The sequence below is a fragment of the Haemaphysalis longicornis genome, unplaced genomic scaffold, assembly GCF_048455015.1.
Source record: "Haemaphysalis longicornis isolate Haplotype H1 unplaced genomic scaffold, Haemaphysalis longicornis Haplotype H1 scaffold_3, whole genome shotgun sequence".
Lineage (NCBI taxonomy): Eukaryota > Metazoa > Arthropoda > Arachnida > Ixodida > Ixodidae > Haemaphysalis > Haemaphysalis longicornis.
The window spans coordinates 235,192,426-235,214,358 of NW_027526335.1; the positions used below are offsets into that span (position 1 = coordinate 235,192,426).

Sequence of the window (21,933 nt, forward strand, 5' to 3'; positions counted from 1 at the left end):
TTATCATGCACGGTGCTCGTGTCATGCGGTGAAGCCCAACCTCGAATTCAAACTGTGCAATTTCGAGTGGTTTCCTGGAATAAACCTGGCTTTGTCATTATCAGAGGCACCAATTTGCCCCCACATAACGTAAGAACATCTTGTGAATGGCTGACTTTGCATTTACAGCGAGCACAATATCTGGGACAAGCAGGCGATGCGGAAAAAAAACATGCATGAAGTTGGAAACGGAACGCCCTGGCTGATGCTTGTTGTCGTTCACGGTCAGTTATCTCTCAAAACATAAAGCTGAGCTTTATTATCATCTTCTTACTCGCAATTGTAGCCTTGCTCGCAAAAATGAGGTACGATGAGCTACAATCGTGTCCTGCGATCTTTGGCCGAGTAGCAGTTGCGCGATGCAAAAGATCAGCACAACGAGCCTCCTGTATTGCAGCGCCACCTAACAGTTTTCAAATGAAACAGTACAAAAACTTATCGGAGACTCCGTCCGAATATACAGTTAAACTAAGCAGCAACATTAGACACCCGGATATACCCTCGCATGGAAACGAAACTGGAAGGCGAACAGCTGGCAATGTAAGACCGGTTTGAAGCGCTGTCCTCGGCGGAACAGATATCTGGCGACTGGGTGTGATATTTTGAGTTGCATCTGAAGTTCTTATCGCAGAAATCGGGTTAGGGTGGGGGGAAATCAGGAGCGGCGTGCTTTGTTCGAGGATCAGTCGGGGACGCTCCAGGCGCCATGGCAGGTAGCCTTGAAGTTGGGTAACTGCGTAGTAGCGCTAAATATGAATTTCGCGATGCAGAAACGAAACCGAAACTGTTGTAAACTGTTCGCGAATGGTCCTGGGGTAAGTAGAACTACCACAGAACTTAGAACAACGTGCGCAAAAGGCAATAAAACTGCCTAAAATCATAAAGTAGCTTAGCAACCAGGCACTGCTTGACATTTTCAGCCGATGTTTGGGATTATTACTGTCAGAGTGCGAATCTGACGATTGAAAAGTGTTTGCTGGTTCACCATTCACGCCCTGATAGCAAAAAACAAGCGCTGGAGCAGAGTAATTACGAGTGGCACGCATTCTTCGCAGGTAGCAGTGACGCGCGATGACCACGCCCCTTTCCCACACAAAGGTGATTCAAACGCGTGTCAAAAATCACGTTTTCGTTGCAAAAATGAAAACAAAACCGATTTTGAAAGGCCATTTTCGGATCTAACTCCAAACAGCTTTACTTGTTCGAGCAACGCCTGGAACGCTATGAAAACGCGCTCCCAAAAGTATCGATCAAATTGATCGATTTTGATAGGCGCGGTAGCAAAAGAGTTAAGGCGAGGTACTACTGGCCCCACCTTACATCCGACGTCACCCACTACGTCCGGAGCTGCCGTGACTGCGAGCGACGAAAAACGCCGCCTACGTTACCTGCCGACTTCTGCAGCCGATCGCCGTCCCATCGAGGCCTTTCCAGAAGATTGGAATGTACGTATTGGGCCCGTTCCCTATGTCACGATTCGAGAACAAGTGGATTGTCGTAGCGACAGACTACATGACGCTCTACGCAGAGACCGCTGCTCTTCCGACGCCCATGGACCTGCGACATGCTGCGACAAGTTCTAATTACGGACCGAGGTACGGCCTTTACTGCCGATCTGAATAAAGGAATCTTACGCTACAGCAACACGGATCACCGAAGAACGACGGCCTACCACCCCCAACCGAACGGACTAACGGAACGTTTGAACAAGACGATTGCGGATATGGTGTCTATGTACGTCGATGTTGAACATAAGACCTGGCATGAAGTGCTCCCATATGTCACGTTTGCGTACAACACGGCTATCCAAGAAACTACGCAGATGACACCGTTCTAGCTTGTCTACGGAAGGCGGCCGACTACAATGCTTCACGCCACGATTCCGCACGTAGAAGACGACGACCTCAACGCCGACGCCCAAGGATACCTTCAGCGTGTGAAGGAGGCCCGCCAGCTCGCTCGAGTTCGTACAACAGACCAGCAGCTGGTGAATGCCGGCCGCTACAACCTCCGACACCGAGACGCTGAGTACTACCAGAGTCATTCAATGCTTTACTGGTCACGAAACTTCGGCTCTCGGTTCATATAGGGACCGCGCGCGCCGCTACAGGCGCCACCTCCGCACGAAGGTCATCCAGCCGCCGCGCGTGCGGCGTACTGGCCAGCTCTTGGCGTGCAAACGCTCGCTGCTTTTGTTGTCTGCGCCCTGATTAACTGCGTTTTTTTTGTAGTAGTTAGCGATGAATAGTCCGGTTATTGTATTAATCACCTGCCTTCAATGAGGTTTTATTTTTCGAAGTAAGTTATCGTAAACTTCGGCCGCGAACGGCAACGGCTTCTGTGTGCTCTGGCACAAGCGCTGCGCCGTCGTGTTTACGGATTTTAAATCTATATTGCTTCTTTTCTTAAAGAAAAGTTGTAAATACCACACATACGGTAGCTGTGTAGTCACGGGCTGCTGCGGGCCTATCGATAATACGATAAAAAAAACTGAAAGAAACCAAGTACGCGTCGTTCAGACTACGCTTAATGAATCCGTTGATTGCTCTGGAATGCACAGAACGCTAAAAGAGATAGCCCAATAGTATTGTCGTTTCGATGAGTGTGTACATACTTGAAAACATCTAAAAACGCTGCAGAAACGCGAAGGATCAAAACACGAAGAAATACAGGGTGTTTCAGCGAACACTTTCAAAAATTCATAAAAATAGGCTCTTCGAGAAAAAAAGAAACCCTCTTCAGAAGGAGATTGCTAGCTGCGGCGGACGCCAGATAGTATCAAGGGTGTGTACATTAGTTAGGTGGGTAATTAAACTCTACTAATGAACTTCTTAATTAGTGGAGTTTGGTGGTTGTTGTCATTGGTGATTTTGTGGCTCCAGAGAAGGCGATTTCATATCAGTTTTTAAAACAACGAAAAAGTCGGTGTTTAAAGCCCTGTAGCGTGAGGAAACCTGCCGTTGTTTTCCGCTCAAAAACGAAACTCGGCGCTGAAGGAGCGCTAAAAGTCTTGAGCGAACGCAACGTCGGCTGGTGACGTGTTTCAATGAATGTGGCGGCGAATTCGAAATGTAAGTGCAATTTTCCCTAGCTAGGAAGCCTCAGCAAGCAGCCACAGCCGCGAAAGCCCTCCTCGCCCAGCAAACAAACCTTTCCTTTGTGTGATGCGCTTTCTAACACACAGCGATTATAAACGAACAGCAAATAAACCTAACGAAAAAAAAAAGGAACGGGTGGTGACGTTTCACATCTTGCACATCTGGTAGCCGCGTCAGATGTGGTTGAGACAATAAAAAAAGAAAAGCAAAACTGTCGTCAACGCCCACTAGGACTCCCGAAACGGGCGACCGTGTTGTGGGCAATGGCTAGCCTCTTTCTTGCGCCTACCAACGAAACAAAAGATAACGAACGCTAGCCGTGGTATAAGGTGAGCGTTGATCATTGAAAAAATACAAGAGGCGATGAAGTTGATATCAGCTGATTCCCTAGCGTGGGGAATCACCAGAGCCTTTTTGAATTGGGCGACAAAGTCACTGCAATACGTCATCAGCGGATGTTGCGTTTGCACTAGACTTCTGGCGCACCATGTGCGCTGCTTTTCGGTTTCATGGGGGAAAAAAACTTGATTTTTGCGGGCTGCAGGGCTCTACAGAGTGCATTTTTCTTTGCTTTAAAAACTGGTCCGTTATCGTCGTCTCCGTGGCTACAAACTCGCCACTGGCAATAACCGCCAAACTTCGCTAATTAAAAAGTTCATTACAGAGTTTTAGTTAATTAACTATGCAATTCGCATGTTTCTCATAACTGCTGACGTCCGCCGAACCTGATAGCTTGTTCCTCAAGAGAATTCCTATTTTTCTTGAAAAGCCTACCTTCAGGAATTTTTGAAAGTGTTCACTGAAACACCCTGTATATGTTGTACCGTGTGTCCTTCCGCTTGCACGCTTCGCAATCCTTGCAAAAACAGAAAGCGAAAAAAGAACAATGAGAATGATTTTATCACACGCAACCAGAAATTTCAATGTTACGAAGGGAAACAAAAGAGCGTGGTCCAGCGTACAAAAATTTATTTTTTCGCGCTGCGATGTGCAGCACACGGAGAAAATAGAATATTGCCACGTAGCCAAGAACGACGCAAAGCTTTTCTGAACGCAGCGAACTAGCGATCTCCTGAACTACAAAAGACTAGAATGAAACACAAACGTCGAAGAAGCAGTCCGCAGTGTGACGTGAACAGATAAACGTCTATAAAATGAGTTGCGCGGCGTTTGCTATGCATGCATTACTCTTGGAACGTTATTAATTGCAGATCCATGGAAATGGGATCGAGTACATTGTCGGAGAAACAAAAAATCAAGTGAGCTACAAGGTGGCGCCCTTTCTATATCAAACAATATTGCCCGACGGGACGTACGACAAAAAGAGCAAACGGGCGCTTTGGTTGAAACTGCAGATAAGAAACCGGAATCGGCCACGCGCGGTTACAAAACAAACAAAACGAATCTTAAGGGATAATTCGCGGAAATATGAAAAGTAAAACCACAAGGACGTCCCAAAGCTTTTTTACACGCGAGTCTGAGCGCAATGTAATACAAGTTTGCAAACAGGCAATGAAGCACCACTACAACCTGACTGATATGACACAAATCCGGCCTTAAGTTAGCCTTGTACAATTCTAGGTCCACGATGCTCTCAAAAGGGTACATTCCTTTTTTCATTCTCACACACAGTGCATTTCCACACACTGTCGCACACTTATAATCGAAGCTGAAATCTCCCGTTGCTTGCCTTGGAATGGCGCCCCTCCATTTGTCACACAGCTGCCTGTCGCTCGGTCAAAAGAACAAGGAAACATTTTCTGTGGTATCGTTGTACAAGGAACGACACCCCGGGACGCAACTCATGTTCCACATCGTCGTTGCACTACTTAAGTCACATCACAAGAGCGCGATATGCACGTTACATTTTTTTCCCGCACAAAACAAACACAACTCGTCGCGGCTCCGCCGTTCGAGCCAGCGCAACGCCGCCCGAGGACTGACCTCAGTGAGAGGGTGGCGCCACCGCGCGGCGGCCAAACGCAGCATATGAAGCTCTCCCATTGAGTTACGGAGCAGTTTCGTGACCAGTAAAGCATTGAAGGACTCTGGTACTACCCAGGTGATCGTGTGTGGGTTTGGACTCCTATCCGACGACGCCGACTGAGTGAGAAGCTTCTACTACGACGGTGTTTCGGACACTACCAAATTCTACGACGTATTGGCCAACTTACCTACGAAGTGATCCCCGATGGTGATTCCAGCACATCACGACGACGCACGTGACCCGAAGTCGTCCACGTGGTTCGCTTAAAACCTTTCTACGCACAATGACGGAATTTTATTTTTTCTTTGTTCGGACTGTCGGTTATGTTAGCATCGTGTCGATGCACTCTTAGAGGGGGTGTATGGCCGCGAACCATGTATTGGATTTGTTTATTTATGTTTTGCTTTTACCGCCCGGCTGCGGCGGTCTGTGTTACCTCTGTGCCAAGGGAAGAGTGTGTTCCATTCTATACCGCATGTGTTATCTCTTCTGATAGGCAGCGTGTTCCAAACTACCGTCAACAGCCTAGAATAATCTTCTTTGTTGTGGATGTAAATCGACGGTTCTTGAAACAGTCGCGCCTACAGATAAAAAGCCTTCAGAGCAGACGCCGCGGCATTCCATTTCACTCACCGACGCTCGCCGACTCACGTCACTTTTTTAAATGCAGAGCATTTCTTAGCCTCGCCTCTTCCTGCGTCGGACGGCGTCCACAGCTCCGCGTCCGCAGCAGGTGCGCCTCTCCTCCTTCCCTCCTCTCTCTCAACAGCAGCTGGCGCGCATGCGTCGTAGTCAGCCCGTTCGCTCCGTCGCGGTCTCGGCGTAACAGGTGCGTGATAGCAGCGTGGTGGGGCGTGGAAGGGCGCGCGCTGCTTGCGCATGCCCGCTCTCCCCCCCCCTCATACTGCTCTCCCTCTACTGCGCGCACTGCAAATATAAAGCGGCTAGCGGTTGCTCGTGCTTCAGTCACTGCGTTGCTCCTTCCTTCTTTGGTTGACGCTCGCTCCACCCTAACGCGACTTTACTCTCCTCTCTCTACCCCAAACCAACACCAACGCAACTAGGACCCAACTACCCAACCTATTGCGACTTTACGCGGCGTTAACGACCCCAAATGGTCTGCATTTACTCGTGTTCCGCTCGCGGGAAGGCGCGGGAATTTTTTGACTGCTGTCTCGCCGCCTGTGTATTCTTTGAGTTGTTAGGGGAGCACTAGTTCGCTCCAATAAACTCTTTTTCTTTGGAGATAACTGCGTCGTCTTTGACTTCGTGACAATAGGTAAGATGACACGCTTGAATTATCATGGGTACAAATTTACTATCACACGCTGAGAACGACCATGGACATTTCTAACAAACCCCCGGCAGTGACCAGTCTCTGCGACCTACACTAACTCGAAATAAAAATTAATTGCTTGATGGCTGCGTCTTCCTGTTTGGCCACTTCAATTTTACTAATATTTATTGACCTCAGCTCTCAGTTCTGGCCACGTCTTCATTTAACGTAGCAAACCAATTCCCTTTTCCTGTTACTTAATTTCAATGTAGATCAAGTCATACCTTTCAGGTTACAAGTACCGCATTCGAATATAAGGCGGTCACGATTATAAAGTTTTAAGACCCCAAAAAAGTATATTTCTACCCATATAAGGCTATAGAAATGAAGGAAAAAGCAATTAGGTTCCTTACCTTTCATCTAAGCCGACATTAAGTGTTCATGAGCTATCTGCGCAAAAAGAGCTGTATTTTATTTGACACGATATGACAGTCGACCCTCAGAAACTGCTGCCCTCAGAGGTGGTGGTATCTGAGTCTTCCTACTTCCGCACTTAAAAAGGTCAGTGTCCTCGCCACCATGGCGGGAATCGGTTCCCAAGCGTTCAGTACCCACTTGGCAAGCACAAACAGGGACGCCCGCTTTGGAAGCACCACGGAAGAAAATCTTCTAGGAAGGATTCCAAGCACTCCAACAAAGCAAAATTGCGTCTTCACTTGTTTACAAGCTTTGCGGCTACTACTGGCTTGAAGCAGCTACTGCTAGCTTAGCTCGATGACACAGTCGAACGTGTCTGCTGCCATGGCTTCTGCTGCATCTCGAGCTATTCAGTACACTTGCAGCTGCCAAAACTCGGTAATTACTATCTGTAAACTGCGTTTGAGTAAAGTTTTATTTTGAAATATCTTTGTTCCTTTTTTAACAGTGTTGTTGACTCTTTTGAAAGCTTTGAAATGTTCCGAAGGTGTGCACAAAAACTTTCACACCAAAATTGCTGTATTGCTATTCTGAGCTTCAAATATAAGGTGGGGTATTACTTTGAGAAAACGGATTTTGGAAAAAAAAAACTTTCTTATATTTGAATGGATACGGTAATGACATGCTCGAATATGAATAATGTACTGCGGAGATGTTTCAAGCGTGACATCATTGCCGGGCTTGAATGATCATAACCTAGCACATATTTTGCATTACTCAGGAACAAGAAAAGAAGCTACCAATAAAAGCGGTGTAACTGATTTACAAAAATGGAAATATGAAGCCGTAATTGATGCACTTAATTGTTTTTAGGGACAATTACGAACAATTTTCTCATTTACTTGCTCGGTGAACGCCGACCGGAAATTATATAAAAGTAAACTTCTCAAAATAAACAATTCTGTACGAACACACAGAGAAACATCTGATTCAAACAACCAGTGGTTCAACACACACGTTGAACATATCCTTAGCTTAAAAACTTCTCTACAGACTGGTAAGTGTAAATAACAAGTTGGTCACTTTGGAAAATATTGCACGTGCGCCAAACTAAAGCACTAAATCACTAACGGAAGCGACTGACACCTTCTTTGAGTTACTTTTTATTCCAAATCACAACAAGCTTTGGCATCTGCTATCTTTCACATGAAGGTACCTACAATTTCAAATAACAAACCTTTACGATGATTGAAAGCAACAAATTTTAACAGCTATTTCACTTCTGCGTTTACATGTAGTTATGACACCACCATATTCCCTCTTATCGATCACCTCTCGTTATCAGACTTTCCATGAGGTAACTTTGAACATAATGAGTATTCTTAAGCTGTCATCATCACCACCAGGCCGTGAAGACATAATAGTAAGCTGCCTAATAAAACTGCGTAATAATCTAACTATTCTACGCCTAATTTTTACACAGATGCTTCAGTCACGTTGCGTAGAAGATGAATGGAATGTTGCCTACGTTCACTCTAAAGCTCATAATCGCTCACTAGTAACCCACTACAGCCCCTTCTTACTTACGAGTATTCCGTCCGAACTACACGAACACATCGTGCAAGAAACTTCATCAGTTAATTTTTACCCACACCAAAATGGCTTTCATAACCTCTACTCATGTCAAACCCAGCTCACCAAAATCACACACGACATAAAAGAAAATGGACCATAACCATCGAGTGGACGCCGTTTGCATAGCTTTCTCAACAACCGTCGATCGTGTCAGCCTCAATCATTAGTCGGCAAGCGATCATATCGCGGATTTTACAGTGGATCAAATTACGCGCACAATTTACCTGTGACAATAAACACAAGTCCTGCATAAGCAGCATAACTTCTAAGAAAACAGCGAAAAAAGGCAAGGGCTGGGCAGACAGCGGCGAGCACTGCTCTTAACTCCCAACTAGTTTGTTGTTGATGTAACACTAGATACACTAACCAACCAGAGGCTCTCATGTGCACACACGTGTAAACATTTATTGTAGTTTATTTTGAAACAGCACGATGAAGTTCATGACACGATGAAGTCCGTTCTGATTCCAGAAGTACACGCGACAAGCGTGTTTTTCACTTTGTAATGACGGAAGTATTTTCCAACTCCAGAGAACTGTCTTCATAAGTCAAAAATATGGCTTGTCAAGAAGCCTTGTGCATCTTTTCCTACCCACGCATTTTTTTACAAGCATGCTAGCTCAACCGATTGCTACCGCATCTCCTAGTTATGCGTATGCATACACTTTTCCGCACTTTAAAGGAACGTGATACGATACGCATTCTGCGCATTAAACAAAACGTCACCAATGTTTAATGTCTTGCCTTTTTTGCGCTGTTTTCGTTCATCGTGTATCAAGACACCTAGTTATCAACGCAAAGCATAACTTTCGGCGTCTCACAGGGACCAAGCCCATTGCCTGTACCTTTTAATGTATAAAAATGACTTAACTCCTTACACAACAACAAAGCTAATACTTTTTGTGGATGCCGGCGTTTTGTACCACACCATTTACTCATGTTCAGGCCATCTACTTCGACAGCATTTCACTGTTACATAGAAAACGGTGGTTACCATTGAACTTAACAAAATGCAAATCACTGTCATTTATGGGGAATCAGCACATCTGTCACACCATCGCTACACGGATCAGCGCACAACATCACACGCATACCTCAAGGTTCGTATGACCCGATCAATGTCAAGGCTAACGCATATTTGTATATTTTACTCGGAAGCCTCTTGTACTCTGGGTACCTTTGCCGTAATATAAAACGGGCTTCTCAGGTAATCAAAGTATCACCCAATCTAACATTCGTTAGCTGTAGTATGCATCAGCCATCTGCAATTCATCTACGCATGTACAATTCGAAGCTATTCAAAACCGCGCCGCACGCTTCATCCCCTCACAGTACTTAATTCATATTTGCTACCCTGAAACAATCTCTGTCTCTGCCGACTCTTTATTCACGGCATAGAATTGTTCCTCTGTGCCTTCTTCACAGTTTCTATCATTGGCAAGGAAGCCATACAATCAAAGAAGGCATTACTGAAGCCGCCTCACAGAATATCGTCACGTTTAAACTACGGTATCTCAATAGCCAAAACAAAACACCGTTGTGGGTAGGACAAAAAGGAGCAGGCTACGCACACAGCCTGTGTAGCCTCCTCCTTTTTGTCCCCTCCTGTGCGCTGTTTTGTTTTGGTGATATGAACCATCAAGCCAAAAGACAAGCCAAAAGACTCTCTTTACCCATAAACGCTTGATCGTCAGCAGTCAGCTTATGTTTTTTTCTTACTGTATTACTTTATGGAAGGCTATTCACAGCAACATTGTCATTTGTATAGAAAGTAAAAGTTTTTAGAGACAAGCTTGCAAAGAAATTCACGGAAAGTATCAATATAAATTACCGCTTCTGCTAGTAGAGGGTGCTATCGGTGTTCCTGCGGTTTTATACCAGAGATTTGGCCGCTTGACTTCATTGTTGCTTCTGTACATATTTTTGTGTGCTGCTTCCATTCAACAAATTTTTGGTTCTATTTTTGATCCTGGTTTATTGCGTTTATTATATTTTTCAGGTCAAAGTTACATTTCTGACATTCTGACATTCTGAGTTTTCTGACATTCCCCCTTGAAAGGATTCCGGGTCTTTAAAACGGTATATACGAAATTAAATGAATCTAAAGTATATATTGTTTCTTTCATTTCATATTTCATGCCCTTAAAGTCCCGAATGCATTACATAAGGGGAGGGGGGGCATGAGGCAGTCATGTTTACAGAAATACAATCGAACCGAGGTGCTTTTAAAACTGAAAGAAAAACAAAAGTACGACAACACGAAAGCTCATGAAATACACTAGAGTAAGAACATCGCAAAACAAATGTTACAAAATAATTTACACAGGTTACAATATGTTTAGGAAGCGGCCACTGAACGAATACGTCTGGCACAAAACGTCCTCGACCCGCCGTGGTGGCTCGGTGGCTAAGGCGTTGCGCTGCCGAGCACGAGGTCGCGGGTTTGACCCCCGGCCGCAGCGGCCGCTTTTCTGATGGAGGCGAAAAGCAAAAACGCCCGTGTGTACGATATTTCGGCGCACGTTAAAGATCCCCAAATGGTCAAAATCATTCCGGAGCCCTCCACTACGGCGCGGCTCATCGCCTGCGTTGCGTCGGCGCGATAAACCCTACAAGCAATCAACAAAACGTCCTCTGTGAACAGCAGTGGCAATTCAAAGTTGTTTATGTGTGGGAATAGTTTTTCTAGTCTATCTCTAAAACCAATATTTTCAGTGCATGCGGCAACAGGGTCGGGAAACGCGTTCCACCGCTTTACGTATTTTGAACAACAAAATAAAGAACCGTGGTGTAGTCCTGGCTTGTCCCTGACCTTTACTAAATGGCAAAATCTGCCGATTTATATTCTTTGTAACATTACGTTTATGCCTTTGTCAGATTTTACTGGTAATGTAACATCACTAAGTGAATCCGCCAACTAACTGACCAATTTGGAGATAAATGGTCAGTGGAGATAACAGGTCAGACACTGAGGGCTGAATAATTTTCGCAGACCAAGCTTTCGCCACAAACTCTGCCCAGAGCCATTACATTAATCCTATTATAATCCCCAGAATTCGTGTGGGCTAATCGTTTACCAGGAACCACGCATCCACTCTCCTCATTGGCGATTGACAGTTCTTATGGAATACCGTGGAGGAGCATCAAGATGCTGCTTACCAAACGATAACTGGTGCTCAATAGGCAGCGTGGAGCGGAGTTCATCTGACGCCATCCACCACGCAGACATTTTATCAGATTAGGGTCAAACTTCAGTCAAGCTCTATTTCTTGTTGTCCGCTCCAAGTAATTGGAAAGCGAATTTTATTTATTCATTCACCGGTGCTTTCCGCGCCTAAGCATTATAGGGGTGAGTGGGGTGAATTCTCGAACAAGTCATGATTACAGTCGTACCAAAAGGAAGAATGGCAAGAACACAGCAGGAAACAAAGAAGGCAGAAGGAAAGTAGTCCCCAAGTATAAGTCCGCTAATAGACTCTCTCCGTGCAACTATCGACCAATTTAACTCCCCCGTATAACCTGTAAGATTATGGAGCGTGTCCTGTTCACTCAAATTTTCAACTTTGTAGACTCAGACTTCTTTTTTTTACGCTGAAAATGGTTTCCATTGATCTTTCTCATGTGAAACACAGTCCTTTTCACTCATTCCTAGCACCGCATACTTGAGAAGGGTTCCCGGACAGAGTGCATTTTATTTTATTTCCGGAAGACGTTCGATACTGTTAACAATGCATTACTCCTGTTTAAACACCGTCAAATAAACCTACACGCAAAAATACCAACTTGGCTTGAGTGCGTTTTAGCTATACCGTAAACACTACGTGACTATTAAAGACCATGATTCGACGTGACGTCTGACGTACTGGAAGGTTCTGTATTAGGTTCAATATTGTTTCTCGTTTACATTATTGATTTACCCATCTGTGTCGCTTCTCACCTACATTTATACGAACACGACTGAGTCATTTATGGCGAAATCCGTAACGATTAGGACAAATGTAAGGTGCGACAAAATTTAGATGACGTTATGTCTTGGTGTGAAAAGTGAAAAAGTGAACTAAATCCAAATAAGTGTAAATTAATGCACGTCTCATGTCCGAATGAGCATCCCCCCATTTATGCAAACTAAACGATATTAACTTAGAAAGGGTAACATCTTACTGTTATCTTGGCATGCTCATAAATTCTACATTATCATGAAAAGCTAACTATGAGAGCATAACATGTAGTGCGAAGCGCTTGCTTGGTTCCCTAAACGGGAATTTTAGCAAAGCCCCTGTTTCTTTAAAACTGCTTTTGTATAATTTTTTGTTTGTTCCAAACTTGAATATGCCGCTACTATATGGGTTCCCAGTCACACTAATTTATAGCAAGCGATTGAAGCAACGCCTGTTGCTTCATTCTGTCAGATTATAACCACATTGCAGGTGTCAAGTGTATGACGTTTACCATGTCTTTATCTTGTTTATCGCTCCGCTGGAAAGATTTTCGCCTTACCTCTTTTGCAAGATATAAAATAACTCTTATAAAAACAAACTTATTTCGAGGCTTGCGTACTGGTATCCTCGTAGCGATCACCAACATAAAGTATCAATAACACAATGTCGTAGGAATACCTTCTGTTATTCATATCGCCCCAATACGTTCAACGACTGAAATTATGTACCCCGTGATAATGCGCAGATATCAGATGTGGAGGTGGTGGTGGTTGTGGTCGTACGATCAGGCGGCGTTAGCCTGGCTGGATACGCCGGTAATTGCTCCGCCCAAGCTCCTCCTAATTAGCCAAAGGTAGTGTCCTTTTACTACAAGTTTTCCAGCTCCGTCTCCTTAAGGAAGCTTAGGAGAACGGGTGACACGTCTCTTCACAGCATCCAATGTCCCCTTAGAAAGACGATATGGTCCAGAGTTTTCTCTTTTCAGTCGGGCTTTAGGTGTGTTTTTCTGAGTGATCATATCACATGATTGATTATCGGGTTGTTATATTGTGTGTGCGGGTAAGCGTGGTTTATGCTGTTGCGGTTGCTGTGTTTTCCATGCTGTTGTTTCGCACATTTTTGTAAGTTAAGTGTTAATATGTCGGCCAACAGGCTTTTTTGTGTGGTGTGTTTTTTGTGCCACATTTATGTCACCTGCCTTTTCTGTCTAATCTTGTGTACACCGCTTCCCTGTACATTGCGTAAGCGCTTGATGGTATGTGAAATAAATAAATAAATAAATAAATAAATAAATCTCAGCTTTTACTGCTTGTTAGCCATTAAACCGCCTTTCAAAATAAATAAATAAATAAATAAATAAACATATAAATAAATAAAAAATAAATAAATATGTGGTGCAGGAAGCATCACACAAAGAAATATACTGGTACATTCATGCTGTCCTGCGCTTAAGTGGACCCATGAGGAGGGCCTTCTCAAGGCACAGCTCAGTTACAGTATAAAGCTCCGCTTGGTCCGGATGACATTTGCAAACGCAGCAGTAGCGGAAGTAAGGAAACAGAGGCAATTTGGACGAATAATTAAAACAGTATTGAAATTTCAAATAGTATAACGACAAAAAACACTACCTTTGCATCAACCAAGTTTCCATAGGTTTTTCTAGAAAATAGAGAGTTCTACCTTATTGTTACCGTACCATTACCATTGTACGGGCTCCCTGTGCTGGTAAAACGTACCCTCTAGTCTTCATAATCTTCATAACATAGCAGTGAGCGTGCACTTGGCACTTTTACAGCCATTGAAGTGTATTGCAGTAGACTCTCCATACACTGAACTTCAAGAGACCGAAAAAAATATTTCCATTTAACAGGAGTTTTCTTTACCGCGAGAGATGTGCAAAAATGCAAACTTATGTGCGTACACACTCTCAATACCATTTCACGCAATCCTAAGCACTAGTAGGTGAATGTAGCTGATAGTTTTTTTGAAAGCAAGAAAACTACAGGAGCACTCACAAAGTTTATTAGGCAACAACTGGACACTGTGCAAAAAAGAAACGCATAGATTTTTGTTTGAGTCCTTGCAACCGCATCTTCAGGATCGTTTGTTTCATAGAACTTTAGTTTTGGACAAACATTTTAGATCCGGCTTCCTTCTGAAAAAAAATTCCTCAGATACTGCCCAGCTGACTGTGCGACTTGAAGTGTAGTATCTTCTTGGGAAGCCATATCTTCAGATGAAGTTTCGGGTAGTCGTCCTCATACTCTTCTTCATCGCACACCTTTGCAACAATGCTTTCCACTGTGTTCTCAAGGCAAGTCGCAACATCCCTGTAGATGTGAACATACTCATCAGAGCCCAGTGAGATTCTCTTTAAAGCACGCTGCTCTACTACCTCCTGCCCCTCAATGGCATCTTCAGAGTCACATTCAGGCAAATTCTCCAAAGCCAGATGTATCGCGCATGCCTAAACCAATTTCCTGTAGTCTTAGCGGTCAGCTGCCTCCTGTCATCGGCAATAACGTTCATTCTGCGTACCTTTTTCTGGCTCATGCACAAGTCCTTTCTCCGCAGCAGATCCTTCAGCAAAGGCGCTTTGAAAGCTTGGGGCACCGATGCAGCTCTGATGCATTGGCTGCAGCTGTGCTAACTAATGAGCCTAACTACTAATCACGAGACGAGGCTTACGAGGCTAAAAAAACAGAAACAAAACAGCCGGAACCGGCAAAAGCCAACCTTCATGGCAATGGGTCTGACAAGAAATTCCATTTTCTGGTACGTTTACACGATGACGCGGAAATGTTAGTTCCGGTTACGGAAGGTTTTTTTTAATTATCTGAATACAAAACCAACCAGCTTACAAGCTACTGTTCCGTTTAAGCAGCAATTACGTGTGCGCCATTTTCGTTTATCGAGATTCTACTTTAGAGTTGATGTTGTTTATTAAGTTATTTTTTAAACGGCGCTCAGGACTACGACAAACGACAATTTTTCTCAGATGGGGAAACGAAAGGTTGCCCCTACTTGTGCTAAGCATCGCGCACCTATAATGCTTTTACGCCTTCAAAATCTTGCTGGGCAAAATAGTGTAGATTAATGTCATTACTACAACATATTTTACGGAATTTATGCTGGAATATTTAGCGGACGCTCCAATTCCGTTTATGTGATCGGTTGGCGACTCTTCGTACTAGGTACCAGCATCAACATCATATTTTCTTTCTTTAAAGCTGTATAGGAAATGCCCACTAATATTTTAAGAGAACATTATTTTAAAAAATAAGAGAGAAAACTTATAAGCGTCTCAACTATAGCGTCTGTCATTCAAGCAATTTCACACAGTTTCGGGCAAAAGCGAACAATACTGGGGAAGAAAGTTTTTTGCTATTGGCTTTGAGACATAGTCGTCAGATATCGCTGCTTGAAAGCCAGAATACGGTAACTGGATTCGGTGGGCTGAAATGTGTTTGCCGCCTCGACCGATGGAAGGAATCCGGTACATGCATGCACATGAGAAGTGGCGTCGGGGTACTAAGGTAATGCTTCGGTGAACCTAAAACTCTTTATTCTTGCATTTAACAGAATTTCATTTGGTACCAGCGCTTGGCATGTTACAGGGGGCGTTTATGGGCCTCTTAAAATCACCCCGAGGCGCTGGAGCAACGAGCCGTGGTAATGAAGCTGCGCAGCCGCTATTTGATAAGGGTTAAAGGAGTACTGACACTAAATTTATCGCTTTCAGTTTTTATGCTGTAAAGAAGACCTATTGGCCCAGTAATTACGAAAATCCAACCGCAAGCCGTCAGCCGCCAACACAGAATTAATTATAGCACGTTTATTGCAACCATTTTCAAATTCGGTCGCCGCGCGGGAAAATGGCCGTTCAAAGGCCAGCCTGCAAGCGGGCCAGCCTGACGTGACGGTCTCACCCGTGACGTCAGGGACGTTCGCCGCATCGTCTGCTACGATTGCACATGGTCCGCACTCGCCCGAGCAGTCGACATGTCGTCTGAATCGTCAGACGCGGATGAGTCGCTGCCACCCGACAGACAGCAACTTTATTTGGCCAGGCGATTAGGCCGGCGATGTCTTCGCCGTCGTCCGTTTTTTAATATCACTGCGGCTCGAACCGGCACAGACCGTGATAGCAACAGCTTGTCGCCACTCTTATAATCTGATCGCGAAAAAGAAGCTCCACATACGAGAAACATGTGGTGAAAAAATGGGGTAGGGTTTGTTATCAGCGCTGAATTTAAAAGCGGCGTTCAGATATTTGCCGCGATGGTAAGCCTGCGCTAACCGGCTGCGGAGGTTCGGCGCTCCGACCCAGCACTGCCGGCACCGCGGTGCGGCGAGCGGCCGAAAGATGGCGCCACCTGCGCGCTAGAATCAAAACAGGCCACGGCAGATGTCTTGGTCACCGATCGCTGAAACAGCAATTATCGCCAAAATAAAGCTCAGTATGCGAAAAAGGGGATGATAGTGTGGTGAAAAGTTGTGTAAGAGATGGTCATTCGCAGTTGTACAGATACCGGCGACCAAATATTCGCCACGATACTGAGCCTGAAGTTCCCAACACCCAAGCTGACCCGAGCAACGCCGAGCCCGCTGGCTTGGGCGACAGTTCTTGCGGCCGCCGCCGCGAACGAACTCAGTCGACGTTTAGCGCTGCATGTCGTCGCGTGGAAAATAATGCATCTCTTGGCCTCGTCGTCGATTTGCTCGGACAGGCTTCCACGAGCAGTACGTCGCATTCCGCGAGCTTGCCATAGCACAACTTGAGCGAGCTCGGCGACGCGCTCCGCCGCGTCGCCGCGGTGCACGTCGACATCGCGCACCGCGCAGTTTTCGGCACCAGTGCAAGGGAACACCATGCGCCGGCCACGAACTGAAGAGCAAAGACGTCGAACACGCAAAGTGCGCAAAGTTTTACAAGCATTGCTCACACAGCTACACCTGTACGTCTCCTGCCCAAACGAATACCACCGACAACAGCAGCGCAGGATATTGTTTTCGGTTCCGAAAACGACTATATTACGTCACCCTGAACCGGCCAGACACGCCGGCTGATATTTCGTCTCGCCGAAAGCGATTTCGCTAGTGCTGCAGATTTGTGGAAGCTCGCGGACGGAACAATCAAAATCGATTTTAGATGTGATTCCGGCCTCGGATCGCTGCAAACATTTCTGTGAGGCATCTGTACAAACTAATGAAGCCAATTTTATCATTTTTAGGCGTCAAGATTTGGTGTCAGTACTCCTTTAACGTAGGCTCTGTGTGGCCACAGTCGAATGTGCTGTTTCCTTGCTACTTCGACCACGTTTTATAGCAGGCCGCGGAATTTCATAAACTCGTGTTTTACCGCACTTGCGATGAAGCGGACATAACAAATCACACGTTCCTGCTGCAGCACTTCGCGGCTAGCACACCTTTCTAGCACAAGCGAGAAAACATAGGAGTACAAAAGTACGGATAGCGGCAAAAATATGGTGTTCTAAACGCGGTTAAACCACGTTTGTTGAGCGATATCTTGGTTGTCGTGCTGAGAGCGCCACTAAAAACCCATACAAAAGGAGCGCAAGGCAAAACACAGTAGCTGCTTAGCGAAGCCGGTGCAGTAGGCACTAACGCGCAGTAAACATGGATGCAGCCTACCCCGCCCTACCCTACTCTTTCCCCCATGGTCTTACCGTACATCTCCCCTTTCGAACAAACGGGCAATTGGAGGGAGAGAGCCACTTTATTTTACTACTGGGGATTACGGGGAGGAATGGCTGAGACCGATATGGCGATCGCAAGGGCTGGTTGGGTTAGTTTCCTGAACCGTCAGGTCCGAGCTCCCCAAGGGCTGTTCCCAGTGGCGGGGCGGGCCGGGTAACAGGGAGATGGGTTGTGCGGACGCTCACAGAGCGAATGAAAGTGAGTATCCCGTTGGTTGCTATGAGGGCAGAGTGGTGTTAGATAATTGTGTGCGTGCGTGCGTGAGCGTGGTTTTGGGGCGGGCGGGGAGGGGGGACCAGTGAATGCAGGATGCGCCGCATGTTGACGGCACCGTGCTTTAACTATGGGTGCGGTGGGGGATATTGCCTGCAGAAGAGTCGGTAGTGCTGGGTGACTTCGGGCAATTACATGCTTTTATTCCGCAACAAAACAAGTGCCCTGGCTTGACGTCGGCTGATGGTGGCTGTTAAACTTGATAAAGTTGAAGTTTGGGTTTGTCGAATCAACGTGGTCACGGCTATAGTGGTGACAACTGGACCGTTTTTTTTCTGCTGTAGTCGGGATAATAAGCTTGGAGGTCAGGTTGACAGAACGAGGCGTGTTTTGGGTTTTTACATGGTGTAATCGGGCCTTGACTTTGCAAACTGCTCGAAATTCCATGGGAAAATTATCAGCACGCAAACATTGACCTCTCTGCTCTCCAACGAGTCCCTTTCAAGACGTCTGTCGCAGTTTCAAAAAGGACGTTACCGGGTAGGGAATTTTTGTGCAGCTACGCCATCGGTATTCTAAAAAAACATGAAGGCGCTTGGTTCTCTTAGTAATATAATTTTTTTTGATGAACGGGGTTGCTCGTTGAGTGCGGATCTTGCACATTAAAAAACGTCCCACACCACGCGTAACCTAGCGGCTGTGGCCTCACACGCGACAGCAGTTAGACGCGCTTAAAGGCAGCGCCAGTAATTTACCGCGTCCTGTTTGTGTGAAGGTCCTAAATGACTCATTTAGTGAAAAAACCCGGCGCCGGCGTCCATCCCAGCGAAAAGTTTCCCGGACCACGTATTTACGAACCATTCCTTAGCGCTAGGCATTTCGTAGCATGCGTAAACACTGGGCAGTACTCAACGAAGGCTGTAAAGCATGTTGTTTGGCTAGTTGCTTCATATTCATACTTAAAACTGCGCATTCAGACGGGACAAGGAAAAGGAGACGCAGGACGGGCGCAGACTCACAGCTACTTTATTGAAAAATGGAGCATGCTAATATACCCACACCAGCACATGCGCACACACGTCACCACCTTTATCACATGATATAACGTTATCCTGTCATTTCATGTCTTATACATGAAATAAAGTTCTATTCTATTCTATTCTGTTATATCACGTGACAAAGGTAGTGACATGGGTGCGCATGTGCTGGTGTGGGTATATTAGCATGCTCCATTTTTCAATAAAGTAGTTGTGAGTCTGCGCCGGTGCTGTGTCTTCTTTTCCTTGTCCCGTCTGAATGCGCAGTTTTAAGTATTAACGCAGGCTGTGCACGCCGGCGGAGGAAGGAAGCGAAAGAAGGCTGCCAAGCAAGCGAGCAAGCAAAAAGCCAAGTCCATCATCGTCGCCATCTCTTCCTGCACTGAAGTTTTCCTCCGTATCAGGAGGGCCACTTAGTGCGTCCCTGTGGCTCGATGAGTTATAGGCTAGGCCAGCGCAGATCGCCATCCTCTTTCACCCAATTAAAAGAAAGTGAATGCTGGTATTCTTCTGTAGGTAAATACGCGGACAGTGATGCCACAAGGCATTCCAACGTGATGCGTAAATCGCTGTCCTTTTTTCGTGACACAAACACCGTCGGCCGGCAATTTGAGATCCTGAAGTCGGCCAATCATGTTAATACCGCACAAAAAGAGAGAGAGAGCAAAATTGGGTATGCGCCTGTTGTCTCCTCTTGTGGAGTTGCCTCATCATACAGCGGGTCGTTACGTGCCCAAGCAGCAGACGCTAGGTAGTCGCCGGGGGCTAAATTTACCTGTTGCAGCGGCTAGTATGGTGCAGTTTGACACCTTATATTTCATCCAGTTGGTGGGCCAACTCTTCAGCATATATATAATGCCACAGTGTACTGAAAGATACAGGTGCGTCCTTCGGCGGACAAAACCAATATATAGCGCGGGTGCCTTCTGTGATAAAAAAAATGTGTGGGGCGAAAGCGTTCCCTTAAGGAACGCCTGTTGCAGTCAGCGCCAACTAAAAGTTTTAACTGAACTCAACAGTTATTTAAGGTGTTTCATAAAACATTGGGCCAGAAAATAGAAATACAAGACTATTTAAGGCTATAAAAAGGATTTATTGAACAAGCTAAACTTGTGAAGCCTTTTGGTAAGCCATGGCTGCCAGCGGCGGTGCTTGCAACAGGACCTCCTCAGCAGACCTTGTCTGCCCCCTCAACCAGCCCCGAACGACACACCTCTCCCTTTTAGCACACCATAATATTGCTGTTGGAAACCTGTTTGCGGCATTACAGCTTTGCGCGCTTTCGTACATTTGTTTTGGGTAACCTTTCTGGGCTGGCTGATGGCCACACAGGGTTGCGGACAACCTGTGGTTGGTAAAATATTGCAGCAGTTATTTATCCTTACCAGCCAAACTCCCGGACTGCGCTACCAAATCCACCATAAACATTTTCGCATTCTTGAATCTCACTTTTTTCATGTTGCAGATACACCGTGGAGGGGAACGTGGCGATTGCCGACACCCGGGGTTGTCTTCATCTTCGGCACCGTGGAGGGTTTTGGCTCCAGGTGTGTGTACCTACGACATCCTCTGATGCACCGGCAGGCGTGGAAGTTAGCGGCTCAAAAATAGGGTGCACATAATAATTTTCCAACTATTTTCATGCACTCCGGAAGAATGCAACCTTTCGATACAAAACAGTTTACTCGGGCATGCGTCTGATCCGCAAGAAAAGAGCACACGAGGAAAAAAACCCTCAAGAAGACGGTGAAACAGGACAACCTAAAATGATGAGAGTTGGCGGATTCAGTGCCACGGCGTATTTTTATTAGAGGGAAGTCATCTCCACCAACTGCAGATCAGCAATCAGACAGAGAACATTGTCTAACAAACAAAAACAGCCGAGGCCAGCAAAGACCGTGTTGGACGATTTTCTTATAAGCGACGTCTTCAGGCATGACCCAAGAGTAGAACGAACATTAGTGCGCTAAGCTTTAGGCGTACCGCAGAACAGTCGTGCGTGGTGACAGCCTGGCAAAATATATATAGATAAATAAAATGACATACCAAGTGTGGTAGTGGAGCAACCTTTTTCTAATTTAGCATCGTCGGATACCTGAGAAAAACCGACAACACAAAATAAAGGTTTTTTAAATGCAGTAGGTCTTGCGGCAAACCATATGGGCGACCTCAGGCCGCCTGCGCCATTGTGACGTCCAGTTGCGGTAAGCGTCGTAGGAAGGTCGTGCAACATGTCTTTGACTGTCTGGAGTGCCTTTTTCTCGTCAGATCGGGTTTTACAGCTTTGGTGCACTTTTAAAAATGTCCTAAAGTTCCTCAGCAACTTTCTCCGTTCTCAAAACCAGATTTAAATGGTGAAATAACATCATACATGTGAAGAAAAATCTACATCTCTGTCGCTGTGGGCAATGGCAGGAAGAGTTCAAGGCCCTTGGTAGGGTATGAAACAATTTCTTGAGCCACTCTTGTACAGGGGACACACTATAGTTTTTTCTTACGCTCATGATTTCAGTATCAAGGGTGTTGTTTTTTATTCCGCGTAAAACATGTTGAAGACCTCGGGAATATCTGC

At 45.6% G+C, this 21,933-nt stretch overlaps 1 protein-coding gene across 2 annotated transcripts in view; it reads left to right on the plus strand.

Annotated features, from left to right (window-relative positions):
• Nucleotides 1-21,933, plus strand: part of LOC144176064 (WD repeat and HMG-box DNA-binding protein 1-like) — a 387,207-nt gene that overhangs the window by 166,159 nt on the left and 199,115 nt on the right. For both annotated transcript variants that reach the window (XM_077705189.1, XM_077705190.1), the window contains exon 6: nucleotides 20,827-20,908. In XM_077705189.1, coding sequence (XP_077561315.1) covers nucleotides 20,827-20,908 — 82 coding nt within the window. The remainder of the gene's footprint in view (nucleotides 1-20,826; nucleotides 20,909-21,933) is intronic.